The 16289-nt window shown below is 40.9% G+C and overlaps 2 protein-coding genes across 4 annotated transcripts in view; both read right to left on the bottom strand.

Annotated features, from left to right (window-relative positions):
* The window catches only part of LOC145996395 (uncharacterized), a 243414-nt gene that overhangs the window by 139710 nt on the left and 87415 nt on the right, over positions 1–16289 (bottom strand). The gene's annotated exons all lie outside the window — the stretch shown is intronic.
* LOC145996388 (uncharacterized) overlaps positions 5769–16289 on the bottom strand; it is a 33228-nt gene continuing 22707 nt past the window's right edge. For both annotated transcript variants that reach the window (XM_083132821.1, XM_083132832.1), the window contains exons 2-3: positions 13047–13252; positions 5769–11446 (exon numbers count right to left, since the gene is read on the bottom strand). In XM_083132821.1, coding sequence (XP_082988947.1) covers positions 6185–11446; positions 13047–13241 — 5457 coding nt within the window. In that variant the 5' untranslated portion in view covers positions 13242–13252 and the 3' untranslated portion in view covers positions 5769–6184. The remainder of the gene's footprint in view (positions 11447–13046; positions 13253–16289) is intronic.

Raw genomic sequence — 16289 nt, 5'->3', positions numbered from 1 at the left:
AGATTTCTGTTAGTAAGGGATAGTGAGTTTTGCACTTCCTGTGTGTAATAGGAAGGAGACTACCTGTGTGGAACAGGTATTAGGGATCGCACTTCCTTTGTGTAATAGGAAGGAGACGCCTGGTGGAACAGGAATTAGACAGACTTTCTAAATTCTTCAAAATAACGAACAGTACCTATTGAAGTTCGTACCAAAATTTGAGGTTTACTCCCTACTTCTCCTATAAAACAACTAACTGTAATAACCTTTTGCAATAAACAGTAAAACCCATACAACTGTGTCAGTGTTTCCATGATCCTGAGATGGCTTCAGTGTAGGCCTGAAGAGTCCTAGCTCCAGACAGAAAGAGCGAAGGGTAACAACTGAGTGAAGGAACGTAACAATGTGGTAACCATTCCTTCCCGTTTTCTCGGAAGTTATAATGACTACAGAAAGAGATAAGTAGCAGCTGAAAGAGATATGGTGAAGTCTCAGTATCGTTCAAATCACACTGATGTTAGATATACACAGATGGTCTCAGGAGGTTCATATCACATATAGGTCAAGTTTAATGTTAAAATAATACGGATAAATGGTTGTAATCAACATTTTAACACCTCGTGCACCTCTTCCGATGGGACTTGTGTCTGTGTAGGATATTCTTGTAAGATTCCACAAGTTCATTGTAATGTTGGACCAACGGTGTTTCATATGCTATCTAATATTTGTAAATATATATGTGCATTCAATTCGCAAGCGTTTATTGATTGTGTGATTGATTTATTTTACTTCGCTTTTCAGCCACTTTTGGCTAATCGCGAAGAAGAGGTTGAGTGGTATGAAATTAATGGGATTGGAACCCGTGACCTCTGGCGTCCAAGCAAACTGTGCCAAACACTACGCCACGGAGATCGTAATTTGCAATTAGTGCATGAAGATCCGTCAATTTTGTTACCATTCGGTTTTTGTTTATTGGTAAGTACACATGAGTTTAATTTCCGCACAATAGGTACAAAATCTTTATAATTATGGATAAATTTACACTAATTGTGAACACGAATGGGATTTTCGGAGATCCAGTACCCACTATAAATACGTCACTATTTTGTACTCATTAATCCAGAGTTTGTACGATTGGCTGAACTTTCATCGAGCAACCCCACCCCCTTTCTTAATCAGAAGGTGTGCGCACGCCTCTGAAGTAACGATAATGGTAGCGCTTTACTTTTGGAATCAAAGTAACGGTCACGTACGTATTACTTATGGAAGTAAAATATAAGTAATCGTAACTTTTTGAGTAACTAACTGAATTCTGCATATCGAATCACATCAGTATTTTCTTTGATTCTGACTTGCAAGAATGCCCCAGAATCCTTGTTCCATATACGCAAATTCTTACAACAATTCGACAGACACTTATACGCATGAGTGTAGCTTGTAATACATCCGGATGGTTACAAAACGTGTAAAAAAAATCTCATTTTCTTGTCCTGTTTTCTAACTGCAGGCCATAGCGAACACCCCAGAAACTTATCCACTTACGTATGCACACCTCACTTTTTTTGTACATCCAGAACACAAGGAGTGTCAGGAACTTTTTGTTGATTCACATGCAGTTCTAACCCAGAAAAACATGCCAAGTATGGGAAATATGATGGAATGCATGCTTTTTTTTTTGTAACAACCACTGCAACAAAATGCAGGAAGAACTTATTTTCAAATGATTTGCTAATATTCAACATGACATCATCACACAGTGTACTCTGGGAAGAAATCGAGCAGAAAAATTAACGTGTGTTAACGAAAGCATATGAGAAGCCTTCTTACAGCGAGAAAATATGCATTTCATCATTTTACACACTTTTCACTGTTTCGGTAGGGCCTCAGAAAAAGGTAAAAAGTACAAATATTCCTCATACGTATGATCACGTACAGTGGAATCCATGAGAATTACCGCGCACAATGTCCATAACTATTTTCATTAATTTTTCTCTTGCATCCTATGTGTTTTTAGGCGATGGATTTTTATGTATGCTGGTGCAGAAGTTGTCAACAGTTTGTTTTGAGTTTTCTTTTAATTCTTGACGCTCTTATTGGGTCAAATATAGTACACGAACATGGTGATGGACAATTTGCACGGTAATACTCATGGATCCCGCTGAACATGCAATAAATCACTAAAACTATACGCACAATGCTTAAACGGCATGTTTTCAAAGCAGACTGTGATTTGTTTGTCCGAAATATGCGCAATCAATTGTGGCGGAACTTTTTCGCTGAATATCATCCATTACCATGTACAGGCACATAGCTAGGGAAGCTCGGGCTGAAGCCTCCCGAAATCCTACAAATGATTCGTTGGAAATAGCGTATAGTTGTAATTAATTTTAATTCCTTAGCAGGAATAATAAGTTGTAATACACTGAGAAATTCATGTTCAGGGCTTCCACCCCCCTCTTTTTGACTTTATATGGCAGTTGCAGATAAGGGATGAGCCCCCCCGAAATAATATTCTAGGTACGTGTCTGACCATACGTAACGAGATACCAAACATAAATCTGTATCCATAAAGAAATGCAACTTTAATGATTTAACAAATTTTCATATCTGATATTTGGAGCATTTCAAAAACCACAATAACTGGAAAATGTAATTTGAATTGACATTTCCCATTGCTTGCCTCACGTTGTATCAGTTCTGTAAGTGGGGATATGAAAAACAATATACATTTCTATGTAGTGAAATACTTCTGCTCAACTTTCAGTGTGCTATTAAAAAACTGCAACTTGAACATTGTTTTGGGATAATAATGTAAACAAACTGATTGCTACGATAACTATTTCGGCATGAACATATACGGTAATTTGCACATTTTATGTATTGTACATGACCGCGTGCACTATTTTTTTTATATATATCTTGAATGTGTGTTGTATATTTTGAAGTCATTTCTTGCTCTTTTGACTCTACCCAGGGATTTTACTGAATAAATGCAAGTTATACATTCGAAATTAATGTTTAGTTGCAATAAATTTGCGGAGCATGTGAAAAAATTGTAGTTAATGAAACTAAAAGGAAATTCTTAATGTAGAATCTTATGAACATACAATCCAAATTACAATTGAAATATAATATTGGGTTGTGTAGATCTATGGATGTATTTTCTTTGGAGTACATGTTCAAGCTTTGAATGTCAAACATTTCTTACGTCGACGATACATGTATAACAATGATATTCTTAAAAATGATAAGCATGCATTTTGAAAGTTGTTTAGTGAACAGAATGGTAGTTTTGTGGAAAAATGTTGGAAAAATTATGTTTAAAAATGGCTAAGTGGCCAATGGTGGGAAGGGTGTGAAGGAACAGTAAAAACAACACTTCATCTCTTCTTTTATCATACAATCTTGACTTACTAGTAAGGAAATAAGTTTCTCGATAACAGAATCTAGTCGTCTTATGGGTCATCTATCAATAACAGTGGGCTGGTACACTACATGTATGATGTAAAGTCGTCGGACCAGTCTGTCTGCATGCCACATATCTTTGCAACATGATCTACAATAGAACCGATGATATTGTTCGGTGAATAATAATAGTGATTGGATTTCATTAACGAGAGCTTGTTGCCTTCCTGCACTAAAGATCACTCAGCAGGGGGTGATGGACTGAAAAGAAAGCAGGGAATCATCTAAAGAGCACAATGGCATTAGTGTAAACAAGTTGCAGCCCATGTCTAAACGGTGAAACAAGGCAACTATTGCTCTACGCCAAAAACATAAAATTACCACTAACCCCAGGACGCCAAAGGCCCGACATATTCTTGGAACAGTTTGATACTACACGTACATGCATGCGTGTGATGCAATAGGGAAAACAAACTATAGTTCAGTGTTCATTGCAAGATGATTCACAACCAAGCACAAAACCAACTGCAAGAACTTTGTGTTTTTCTGGAAACTTTTGTAGTACAATGTGTTCAAGTTTCAGCTCGAACCATCACAGGTTCGATTCAGATCGTTGAGACAGCATCATGAAGACAATTGGGGGAGCTAGTTCAAAAGAAGAACTTGGAGTTTCCTTTCTAGAATAGCACGTAAGAATGATAAGAGACTTGATGTGTTGATCATACGTCACCCAAAGCGCTGTTGTGACAAGAAATTGGTACAGGATTCATCAGCAGCTTTAGATACATGGTTCCCCTGGATAGAGTAAAGACGCCTAATATGAGACACATTTTTTTATGTGACAATTACAGCCAACAATGATGTAACAATGTGAATGTGACAAATGCATACAATGGCCAGACACCTTGTTGTTGAAATTCAATAACTAAAATTGCCCTAGAATGTTCTTGAAAAACATAGTGATACAAAATACAAAACTATGTAAAAGTGAGGTTTGAGAAAATGGGGTCCTAATATGAGATACTACATTCACTTGCAAGTAAGTCATCACTGAAGTAAGCACTGGTTACTTCAATTCATACGATACATAACGCACATGAAGCACACTAGTCTTGGCACCTGGTCACTTCACCTGCATGCACATGAAGTGTCCAAAGTATCTTTTATCCATTTCTATGCAATATGACTTCAATGCATCTTCAATTTCTGGTAGAAGAACTGGTTTTCTGCTTAAGGTGAGTAACACTAGTTGTTCAGGTGGTCTCGGGACCTTTACATATCATAAAAATACTTTTGCCTAAATCAGAACATTCACTTAATCTCGATGTGCTGAGACATTATAAATCTAAGCTACCTTAATATGAGACATATCTCGTATTGGGAACCACTCACTGTCTCATATTTGGAGCATTGGTACACGAATAAACAACCGCCATGTTTTCATTTAAATTTGCCATCACGAATCTTCAAAAACTGACAGCACATTGCTTGGTTCATTACGTTTAACTGTACATCAATGATTTTATGTCTCCCAATTAACTTACCTGCGAAACCCGCAATGTTTTCCACCTCTGCAAAATATTCTGCCTTGACAAAATGCTTCCAACACGTCCTACATCTACACTGTTCAACGACCACAGTACATTTTCTCAGAGACTAACAGAGTTGCCAAGTGCTATGTATCTGATGTGTCATTGATTGCCTGTGGCGTCACATACGCGAGATCGGCCGCTATTTCATATTAGGGACCATCCTCATATTAGGCGCCTTTACTTTACGTGCTTTACGATATTGCCAGGGCTTTCGATACTGTTGAGTGTTTTAGTTGAGAGTCACTTCACACAACAAATTATATGTATAACAGAACATATGCTTTGCAAAATTATTTTACAATGAGTTTTGAGCTTTATTAAATTAATATTTATTTATTAAAATATTCATGGATACAGCAACATAAAAGCAAGTCCGTTTAAATCCTTTGTAAATTGGCAATTGGAGTTGATTTATCTCTAGTTCTTGGGAATACAAAGTACGTAATTCAAGACATACCAATGTAAAAAGCACTTTGTATAATATACCAATCAGGACAGCACACTAAGAAACTGTTAATTACATGCTGTATGTCCTGTCTTCTCTGATCCAGTGCTGACTCAATTTTGAGTTAATCATGTTGATACGTATTTTGAGCTCTTATCATACCCATGTTGATTTTGGCTATTGTTTTAGAATATTTTATCAAGGAGCTTGTTCATGTAAGACAGATTTAGAAATTGTTCTGAAATGAATCTTTCATCGTCAGATAATTGTCTAATTTACATTTAGAGTTTAAGAAGATATTTGATATGAGTTGAAAATAGCATGAGAGAACTCCATTCTTTACACACACACACACACACACACAATACAATATATTGGACCAAAGCATTTCTTTAGGGCCAATTTTTTCCTCACAATACCATAAAGAGTTTCAAACTTCGAGGTAACAATACACAGTCAATATAGAAGGTGATGATTAATTTCAACTCTTGTGTTATAGATTGCTAATTAAAACCTGTTCCCTACAATGGTAGCTTGTGAGAATTGTTACTATGAAATGAAGCTACAACAAGAATAAAAAACAATATTTATTGATTCTCTTGAATTTTAATATTTGTATTTCAACTTTAATATATTAGATGTACAGTTAAAGATATACGAAGTGTATGACAATTTCGATACTCAGTATAAAAAAACAGTACACATGTTTCCTTTTTTCCTCTTTGTGTGCGAAGTGTTACATAATTACATATGGTAAATCTGATTACTGTCTCTCACAGGGCTCAATAACTGCGACCAAATCACCTGCTTCAACAAAATCTCCATTCTTGTGCACTATTTTCACTACAATACCTTCAACAGGAGACGTTGTTATCATTTCAGTTTTCATGGCCTCCAAAATTACCACACCGTCACTCTTGTTCACTCTGTCGCCTTGCACAACCATGCTCTTCCAGAAGCGACCTGCGACCTCCGCATGGAGGAACACTGCGCTGTCTGAGAATTGACCCTTTTCACTGTGGCTTTCTTCTACGGTTTGCTGCGAATTCAGTTCAGCGTTTGAGATCTGTATCCGACGAAGGATCTCCTGGTTGCCTTTCATCTGGCGAGAGCGGAATTGTTCGATGGATTTCTTGTTGTCGGACAACCAGTTTATGTACTCGCCGTGGTCGAATACACAGTCTTCAATGTCGATGTTGAAATTCCCGTGTTCCACCTCTTCGCACATGCGATCGAGTTCTTCCTCCGTCACGGGGAAGTACTCGATCTGATCGAACTGCGACAGGAGCCACGGTCGTTCCTGTTGCCCCAGCATGAACCTGTCCCATATCGGGATTGTCCTTCCAACCAGCTGGTACCCACCGGGAGATTCCATAGTGTATATGCACATGTACATGCCGCCGATGCCAACGGTGCCATTGGGAGTGTAGGTTCTTGAGGGATTGTACTTGGTTCCCAGCAACCTGTGACGGGGATCTAGGGGAACAGCACAGGGTGCACCCAGGAAGACGTCGCCTAGACCCAGTACCAGGAATCGAGCAGAATGAAGAATATCGCGGATCTCTGTTCGATCCTGGAGATGATTCACTTCCGTCAGGAAATCGACATTGTTTGGCAGCCACGGAGCTGTTGAACGGATAGTCTCAGTGTACCGCTTTACAGCTTCTAGTGTCTTCTGATCCTCGAACGCGAAGGGAAGTTTGATTAGACGTGATGGAACTGTCCAGTTCTCACCACACCGCAGATGTTTCTCGTATCCCAGCATTGCCTCCACAAGCTCTCGTCGACTCGTCTTTGTTCCGTCGAACTCAATCAACAATGACCTTACTCCCGGCGATATATCAACAACTCCTCTAGTGTTATAGTCCAGCACAGTTTGCCTAAGCTTTAATACTCTGTATGCAAGATTGAGATCCATGACGTTCTCCCCATACTCAATAAGAACGTAGCTGTCACCTGACTGACGATAAACCACTTTTGGTGCATCAGCAGTACATCCTTGTTGATATATGATTGGATCATCTATTTCGATATTCTTTCGATTAATTCTAGCAACACTGTCTAATGGCATTTCGTCACGCATGTCCTCAATTACACGATCTTGCCATTTTCTAAGCTGGATGGCTAGGTCGTATGTAACAGGCACAAATTGGATTACGTCACCGGGTTTCACCTGTCCAACCTTCCACATCTCAGCCTCGACAACGACCGCCGGACAGACGAAGCCTCCTAGAGATGGACCATCGCAAGTGAGTATTACCGGTTCGTCACCTGTAAAATTAATGGCTCCCATAGAGTAGACGTAATCGTGTGTGTTCGACGGATGCATGCCCGCCTCACCACCGTCCTCCCTAGCCCACTCTGGCTTCGGACCAATAAGACGAACACCTAGGCGATTGGAATTGTGATGCACTTTCCACTCACAGCTCAAGAACGTTGCCATGCTTGACTCTGTGAAGAAATCAGGTGCCCCGTGAGGGCCAACGATGACTCCAATTTTCCACGTAACAGAATCCACCTTAACTTCAGTTGGTCTTGATTGGAGAACTGCAGGTATGGCTGAAGGAGATGCTGGCATAGGATGAGATACAGCTTGTTGGTGTTCAATAAAAATAACATCGCCTGATTTTAGCACTCTTCCGTTCAAACCCCCAAGATTACCAAGAGCAAACGTAGACCTTGAACCTAGACACTCAGGAGCATCTATTCCACCACGAACAGCAAGATACGAACGACATCCTTTCACAATCTTTCCCATTACAAAGGTTTGGCCGGCTTTGACTACAACAGGCATCCAAAGAGAAACCGGTTCTCCGTCAAGTTTTGCGTGGCATTCACCACCAGTTATGGCAATGGTCGTATCACAGTGAAATATAATACTTGGACCAACCAGAGTAGCTTCTATTCCTGGTGCCTCGGGATTATTACCAACTATGCGGTTTGCAAGACGAAAGGAGTAAGGGTCCATAGGTCCCGAGGCGGGGACACCTACGTGCCACAAGTTTCTTCTACCAGGATAGTCTTGAATTGTTGTGTAGCTCCCAGGAAAAGTAATTTCAAAAGCCAGTGGGGCATATTCGAATAAGTCAAGCACTTTGGTGGAAATTTCAGCTTCTTCAAACATCTTTGAGTTCACAACTGAGCGAAGGTAATCTAAATTTGTCACAACACCATACACAGCGGTTTCATTCAGAGCTTTACGCATTTTCCTCAGTGCGTCTAGTCTGTCCTTACCATGTATTATAATCTTTGCAATTGTAGGGTCGTATTCTGCAGTTATCTTTGTTCCGTTCCTTACCCATGTGTCTACACGAACATCCTTGGGAAATTTAACCTCAGTGATTTGTCCTGGAGACGGTTGGAAATTCTTCACAGGGTTCTCGGAGTACACACGAACTTCCATCGCTGAACCTCGGGACACTATTGGTTGCTCAAAACTAGGAGAAATTTCTGCTGCTACGTATAACATCCACTCCACAAGGTCCAGACCTGTAACAGATTCAGTGATAGTATGTTCAACTTGAAGTCTGGTGTTTACCTCTAAGAAATAGAAGTCTTGGTGTAACTCGTCGTATATGAATTCAACAGTACCTGTACATTTGTAGTTTGTATAGCGAGCCAAACCTTCGGCTGCTTTCAACATCTTTAGGCGAACTTGTTCGGGAAGATTTGGAGCAGGAGTCTCTTCAATTACCTTCTGATTGCGACGTTGTAGGGAACAGTCCCGCTCGCCTAATGAGATGACCTTTCCATGCCCGTCTCCGATTATCTGAACTTCTATGTGACGTGCTTTTTCAACGTAACGTTCCAGAAACACACCAGAGTCGTTGAAATACGAGTTGCCTTGATGTTTCACTATATCAAACACCTCAGCAAGCTCATTTGCGTTGACTACACACCTCAAGCCAATGCCGCCTCCTCCTGCAGTCGATTTCACCATAAGGGGATAGCCAATAACTTTAGCACTCTCCAGAGCATCTTCAACGGTGTTCAAGAGGTCACTCCCAGGGAGACATGGTACTCCGATCTTCTTGGCAATGTTACGTGCTGTGTGTTTTAACCCTAACGTGCGAATGGTATCTGCGGAAGGACCGACGAACACAATACTAGCCTTTTCGCAAGCCTCGACGAAATCTGCATTTTCAGACAGAAGGCCATAGCCTGGAATGATTGCTTCTGCACCAGTTCTCTTAGCAGCCTCTATGATCTTTGTGATGGAGAGATATGTTTCAGCTGCAGTGGCGCCGCTGAGGGACACTGATTTGTCTGCATCTCTAACGTGCTGTGAATAACGATCTGGTTCAGAATACACTGCAACCGATTTTATACCCAGTTTCTTTAGAGTATTTATTATTCTAACGGCAATCTCACCGCGGTTGGCGACAAGGACAGTATTGAAAGGTTTTATACTTCCAATGGATATATCTTTACTATAAGAGTTCGAAGCACCGTGCAGTTTGTGGAGAGACGTTTGTCGACTCTCAGTTCCTTTGCAGATGAATCCCATGATGCAGCGACCATCAGTAAGCTCAACTAATCCAATTCCTAAAGGAATGGATAACCCTGAGATCAGTGAATGTACGTTTCCATTGGGAATATGCCAGACTTCAACAAAATTTGGCCCACCAGAATGAAACGTGTTTAGAATATTTGGTTTGACGTGCTGATTATTGGTGACCGCATAAATATGGTATTTGTCACATGTTGTTTCGACCTTAAGCTTGGCGCCAACTTTTTCCAGTAGGCCATGAAGGTCCTTTGCATGTCTATGTCCAATAACAGTAAGTGAAACGGATGCAGTACAAACAGATGGTAGATTGGGTATAAGGTTGTCACCTCCGTTTGCAGTGGAGCCCAAAGCTCCAATCTTGCGTGGACATACATCATTGGACAGGAAAGCTTGGGCAAGATGTAGCAAGGCGTAATCATTGAACTTCTTAGATATCAGCGTTATTCCAGTTGGCAGGCCATCAGGACGGAATCCAGAAGGAATAGCTAATGCACAAAAGTCTGCGAGATTAACGAAGTTGGTGTAAGTGCCTTGACGAGAATTGACCATGATTGGGTCAGCGGCAACGTCTTCAAACGTGGGATTCAAAGGACAAGTGGGCACTATCAATGCATCGTAGTGACCAAACTCTCTGTCCACCAGCCTCAGGATGTCCTGGCGGAGATATTCGAATTCGAATGCATCTGCAGCGGAGTACTTTTCTGCACCTTTGATGATAGCGTAGACTGTCGGATTCATTTCGGAGGTCCCAGACACTAGAAATTCCCTAAGCGCTGCGTACCTTTCAGCGACCCAAGGCCCTTCGTACAAGCAGTTTGCAAGCCTGTAGAGAATGGAGAAATCTGTTGGAACAATTTTCACTCCTACACTGGGAAATTTATCCACCGCTTTCTTGAAGAGGATAGGATTTGTCTTCTCCCCGTACCATGAAGCGTTCGATGGAACTGCACAGATGGGCGACTCCCGAAATGAAGTCAACAGTTCGTCGGGAAGACGACGTGAAAAGCTGTCGGCTGGGTCGTACTGAGCGACAATGTTGAAGATCCGCTGGGCATCCCTTAGATTTAAGGAGAATATGGACACGCAATCCAGAGATTTGCAAGCCGGGACGACACCTTTCAGCGAGATAACGCCTCTGGTTGGTTTGAGGCCGATGACGTTGTTAAGGGCGGCTGGAACTCGTCCCGATCCTGCAGTATCAGTTCCGAGGGAGAAAGGAACGAGTCCTCTGGAGACAACAGATGCCGAACCAGCACTGGAGCCTCCAGCAACGTGTCTATCGGAGAATGCAGAAGGCACCTTGCCATATGGTGAACGAGTACCAACCAAACCGGTGGCGAATTGATCTAGGTTAGTTTTGCCAACCACGATGGCACCAGCTTTTCTCAGTAGAGATACGACTGTAGCGTCCTCAGATGGTTTGTATAGAAAAGCAGGGCAGGCGGCAGTAGTTGGAAATCCTGCGACGTCAATGTTGTCTTTCACGGCATAGGGGATTCCATATAAGGGCAGATCCTGAAAAAAAAAATGTTGAGTATATCATGAATTAACTTTTAAAATTTCCAATGTCTTCAATGGAAGATTTTTAAGAGACCATTCAACATGTTATGAATATATAAGAGTAGCTATAACTAGGTGGATAAATAATCTAAGTGGTCTTTGCATTATTCAAACTGTAAACAAGTACTTTGGAGGGACTGTTTGAAGCATTTCATCAAATTTTATGGATAATAAATTAAAAGCCGTACGTGTATTTACAATGAGTTTCTACGTCTTGCAGCATTGTTCTTTGGTATATAATTCTAATACTTTACATTATGAAGTTATTCTACATAGAAAGCTCCAGAAATTAATTAATTAGGCAAGCCGAGGAGAATTTTTTATCCAGAATGTAACCTACTGCCAAACTTCTGGGCTGCCAGTGTTGTCAACCAAAAACGTGTTTCCCCCCAAAATACACTTTTTACTCAGTCAAAAAAATTGATATTCAGAAACCCATCAGGCTTTGCATAATACCTGACCCCTATTACAATTCAGTATGACATTAGTTACGTAATAATAACAATAACAATCTCTTTTCTACATCGAAATTAGCGTTCTCTAAAGCTGTACTTTCAGACTTGCCTGATAAATAAATTCCTGGAGTATCCTGTACGTACAGATTAACTTGACAATGTTTAGTACATGCCAAAGGACGATGCTTCACGATGTAGAAACCCCAGTTTTAATGCCATTATTGATGAAAGTTAGGTTGGTGCGACATTTGAAAAAGTCTGTAGTGTTACTTTAACATTTACGGAAACCGTACTAGGATAATATTCCATTCTTAATGCACTACATTCATTAACACAATTGCAGTATTCGTTTTCGGTCATACTCTTTTTCTACTAATTCTTTCTACATGCCCAAATCAACTAAGGCAGATAAAAACTTTCCATACATGCTAACCATCTCAATATTGTTTCTATTAATTTATTCCTCCCTCTATCTTTCACATAATCTTTTGTTCAACAATCCTTAATGTTCTCCGATATCTGGACGCAAGACACTGGAAGCAATTTTCTGACTACTTTCGAAGCATGATTCGGACATATTTGAGTACTTTTCTGACTGAATCGGACTGGTTTGAGTTGCGGATTCGAATACCTTTCTGGATGATAAGGACAGATATGAGTACTTTCCTGATTGATTCAGATTGATTTGAGTATATTCCTGAATGATTGCTGCTGATTCGAATACTTTATCTGAATAATTCGGACAGATTAGGATACTTTCCTGAATAATTCGGACTGATTTGAGTAATTTCCTGAATTTTTCGGACGCGGTTCAATACTCATGTGAACGATTCGGACAGATAGAAGTACTTTCCTGAATGGTTCGGACAGATATGAGCAACTTTATGAATGATTTGGCAGTGTTTGAATACTTTTCTTAACGATTCGGACAGATACGAGTACTTTTCTGAATGATTCTGCCAGATACGAGTACTTTTCTGAATGATTTGGATAGATAAGAGTACTTTCATGTAGCTACAACAGCTTTTCCAAACCTACTCGGTCATTTACCAACAATCAGTTGCACTATAATGTTACAATCGATAAAGCGGATGCCTTACCTTCTTGGATGTCGGATCAAGTCTTTCCAAAGACTCCCACTGTGACTTGACCTGATCTGGAGAAGCTATGGTGATCCAGGCAGTGTCGTCTCGTCTGTACTGCGAGACCAGTTCCAGCACAGCCTGAAGTCCTTCCTTGGAGGACACATTGGACTGGTACTCCTTCCATTCATCTATCGTCCATCCGATTGTCATTTTTTCTTCCTCTGTTTATAGTAGAGAAGAGAAAGAAGAATAAAGACGGGTAGAGCAACGACGAAGAAACGGAAGTGGATGAAGTAGAAACAAACCTCTTGTCGAAAGGCAATGCAATTTATGTACGAATTCATCTACTTGCATAAAATTGCGCCATTGAAATATACTCTCACAAGGAATCGAACCTACGAATCCTTGATTGCGGTAGGCCCTATCGACGAAGTCAGGGACATCATATTCGAATTCAGGATAAGGTATTCATGTTCATTTGTGCTGGTTTCCCCCCCACTTCATTCCTCAGTACATCGTTCATTGTGTTTTGCTTCTTTCAGACCGAAGCGACAGTTTTGGCCTGGAAGCAAGCCATAAGGGAGATTTCCGACCAAAGCGACACGGGCCCCTTCAGTCTATATGCAAACATTCACCGCGCATGCGCGAACAACAGACCGAGGCAACACGATGCATGCAATTGATAAAACCGTCCAGTCCGAGCGACATATGTAGCTTGATGTGTCACTTCGGTTCTTAACGTTGCATTTACTATTACCGATTATTAGTTTCCAAGCAACACATGCTTCTTTTCGCTTGGTCTGAAATCTCCTTAGTAACCATTGCAACCTTTCGAACCGAAGCGACAACAAACTGCACGTGTCGCTCGCTGGGCAGCTTCCCCAATGGCGTGCATAGTCTCTCCTCGACCTTTGTTTGCGCATGCGCGGTGAAGGGGTTCGTGTGAACACCTGCTGCTGCGCGTCGCTTCGGTGTGAAATCTCTCTAAGTCTTGACTAATCTAACATGCACTACTTCGCTCTGCCCACTCGATTTCCTCCCCTTTTCTGACGCAATACACCTGAGAGAGGGTGTAGTATGTACTTTGCGTTTAATGTCTTTATGTATAATTTTATGTATATGGTTGAGTGGAAGAAAAGGATATCTGCGGCCTTAACTCCGCCATTTAAAAGAAGAATTAAATAAACTGTACAGAATTGGACCACAATCATGAGGATACACCAGTTGTCAAAACTAGACTCCTCCATATAATAAAGTTTATCGCCGACGATTTTCTTTCTACTATACGTATGGGATAAAACTCCGATGGTACAATTCTTACATAACGATTACATAACATTTGAAATGAATTCTGAGTACTAGACTGCACTTCCTGTTCTTCAAAATTGTGAGGGATTGTGGTTAGAAGCTCCACATTGGTTCCGTAAATTATGGTAATTCGGTATAAGGGGAATAAGGCAAACCAATTTAGTTGGCCTTCCCTGCACGCATATTTGAAACATGGTTATTTATGCATGCAGCAACTCTATCACAAATCTCTGATATCATGTTCATCCGAAATGTTCCCTGAAGTTGATTTCGAGATTTACTCAAACTTAAGAGTTATTTGTTTATTTCCGTTGTCATTGTCTGCTGTGAGAAGAAAGTCAGTTTGAACAAATACACGTGACCTCTGAGAAATCACATCGGTCAATCCGATGGCAGTTGTGCAATATGGTGCGTGTGATAAAGTCATATCACTCAACACAGCTGCTATATTGAATTTGTAGGACCTTATATCATGACCTGTACAGTTGTATGCATAAGTATTACCAAGCAAAATGTCCATTACCATGTTGGTGCTCTTTGTTTTATGCAATCATAGTTTAATTTTAAAAAAACGCCGAACAAGTTGCTGACAACCTCTCCACCAGCTTACGTAAAAATTTTTAGTCCTTAAAAACATGTGGAACGCGCGAGAAAATTTAATGCAAATGGTCATGGACAATGATTATGCATCCTACTGTACATCATCGATCAATATATGGGAAAAATAACACCAGAACTGAAAGAATCTAATTTCGATCTTACAGTGGATGGTGAGGTCTTCTCATTTAACGTCGACTATCCCACTTTTTGGCTAATCGCGACGTTAAGGATGATATATGAAATTACTCACAAGGAACATCCGTTCAAGCCGAGATTAGAACCCGGGACCCCAGACGTTGTAGAGTACTGTGCTAACCACTCTGCCACATAGTGTGGCTCCCAATAACCACGTTTACTTCGCTACACTTTTTGACACTCGGTGTAGTGAAGATGCATCCTAGTTTCAGGCTGGTGCAAAGAAATCGTGTTGAACCAAGCAGATTGATTTGCTATATTTTACTTCGCTTTTATGCCACTTTTGGCTAATTTGAGAAGATGGGGATGTGTGATCCCATGATGAAATTGATGAATGGACACCTACAAACGTCCATGTCTAGGCGGTGTTTCGAACCCGGAACCCCTGGCGTCGTAGCATGAAGCAAGTAGACACTGTACGCAAGAAGGTAAAACAAATGGCTGCTGCTTTCAACGTTCATTTCATTGGTTATCGCGTATCAAGTGATCATACACCACACGGTACACCGTTCCAGAACGTAGTGCAAACGGTGCAGACACCAAATACAAAACACGACACCAAATCAACGAAGTAGACGACTCATTGTTGCACTTTGTAGTCAACTAAACGCACGACCATGCGGCTGGGGAGAATTGCGCTGTTGCCACGTTTGGGAAAAGCAAAGCGAGAGCGGGACAAGAGTCACTGTGTGGCAACGTCAACCGGTCTGAGTTTCCTACTTCGAGCGTTAGACAGGGGAATTTTAGATACAGAGCTGGTGATATGTGAATTGAAAGTTCATTACAGTGCCCAGAAATAGAGTCCCATATCTACAACTCTACAATGAGATCTTTCATTCTCTTAAACCTCCGAACACACAGGGGGTACTCCGACGTGGCAACACCGCGAATTTCTGCCACCCGCCTAATTTCATGGCCGTGCGTTTAGACGCGAGTGCAGAGAGACTCAAAAACTGCATTGAACAAGACGGGGCAAATGGATACATATTTCCCAAGATCAACGAACTGAATTATATTCACCCAGAACAACCCATTCCAGCACCCTTGGTAACTTTCATGGTGACCCCACGAGTTTATCTGACAAGATCATACCCTTCCTTTAATAAACCACGGCTACAGTCTACCGTTAGGACCCTTTCCAGCAATCTGTGTGTG

Source organism: Lepisma saccharinum, chromosome 1 (assembly GCF_977018435.1).
Source record: "Lepisma saccharinum chromosome 1, izLepSacc3.1, whole genome shotgun sequence".
Taxonomy (NCBI): Eukaryota; Metazoa; Arthropoda; class Insecta; order Zygentoma; family Lepismatidae; genus Lepisma; species Lepisma saccharinum.
The sequence above is the reverse complement of the archived record's forward strand: the minus strand, read 5'-3'. Positions and strand labels throughout refer to the sequence as shown.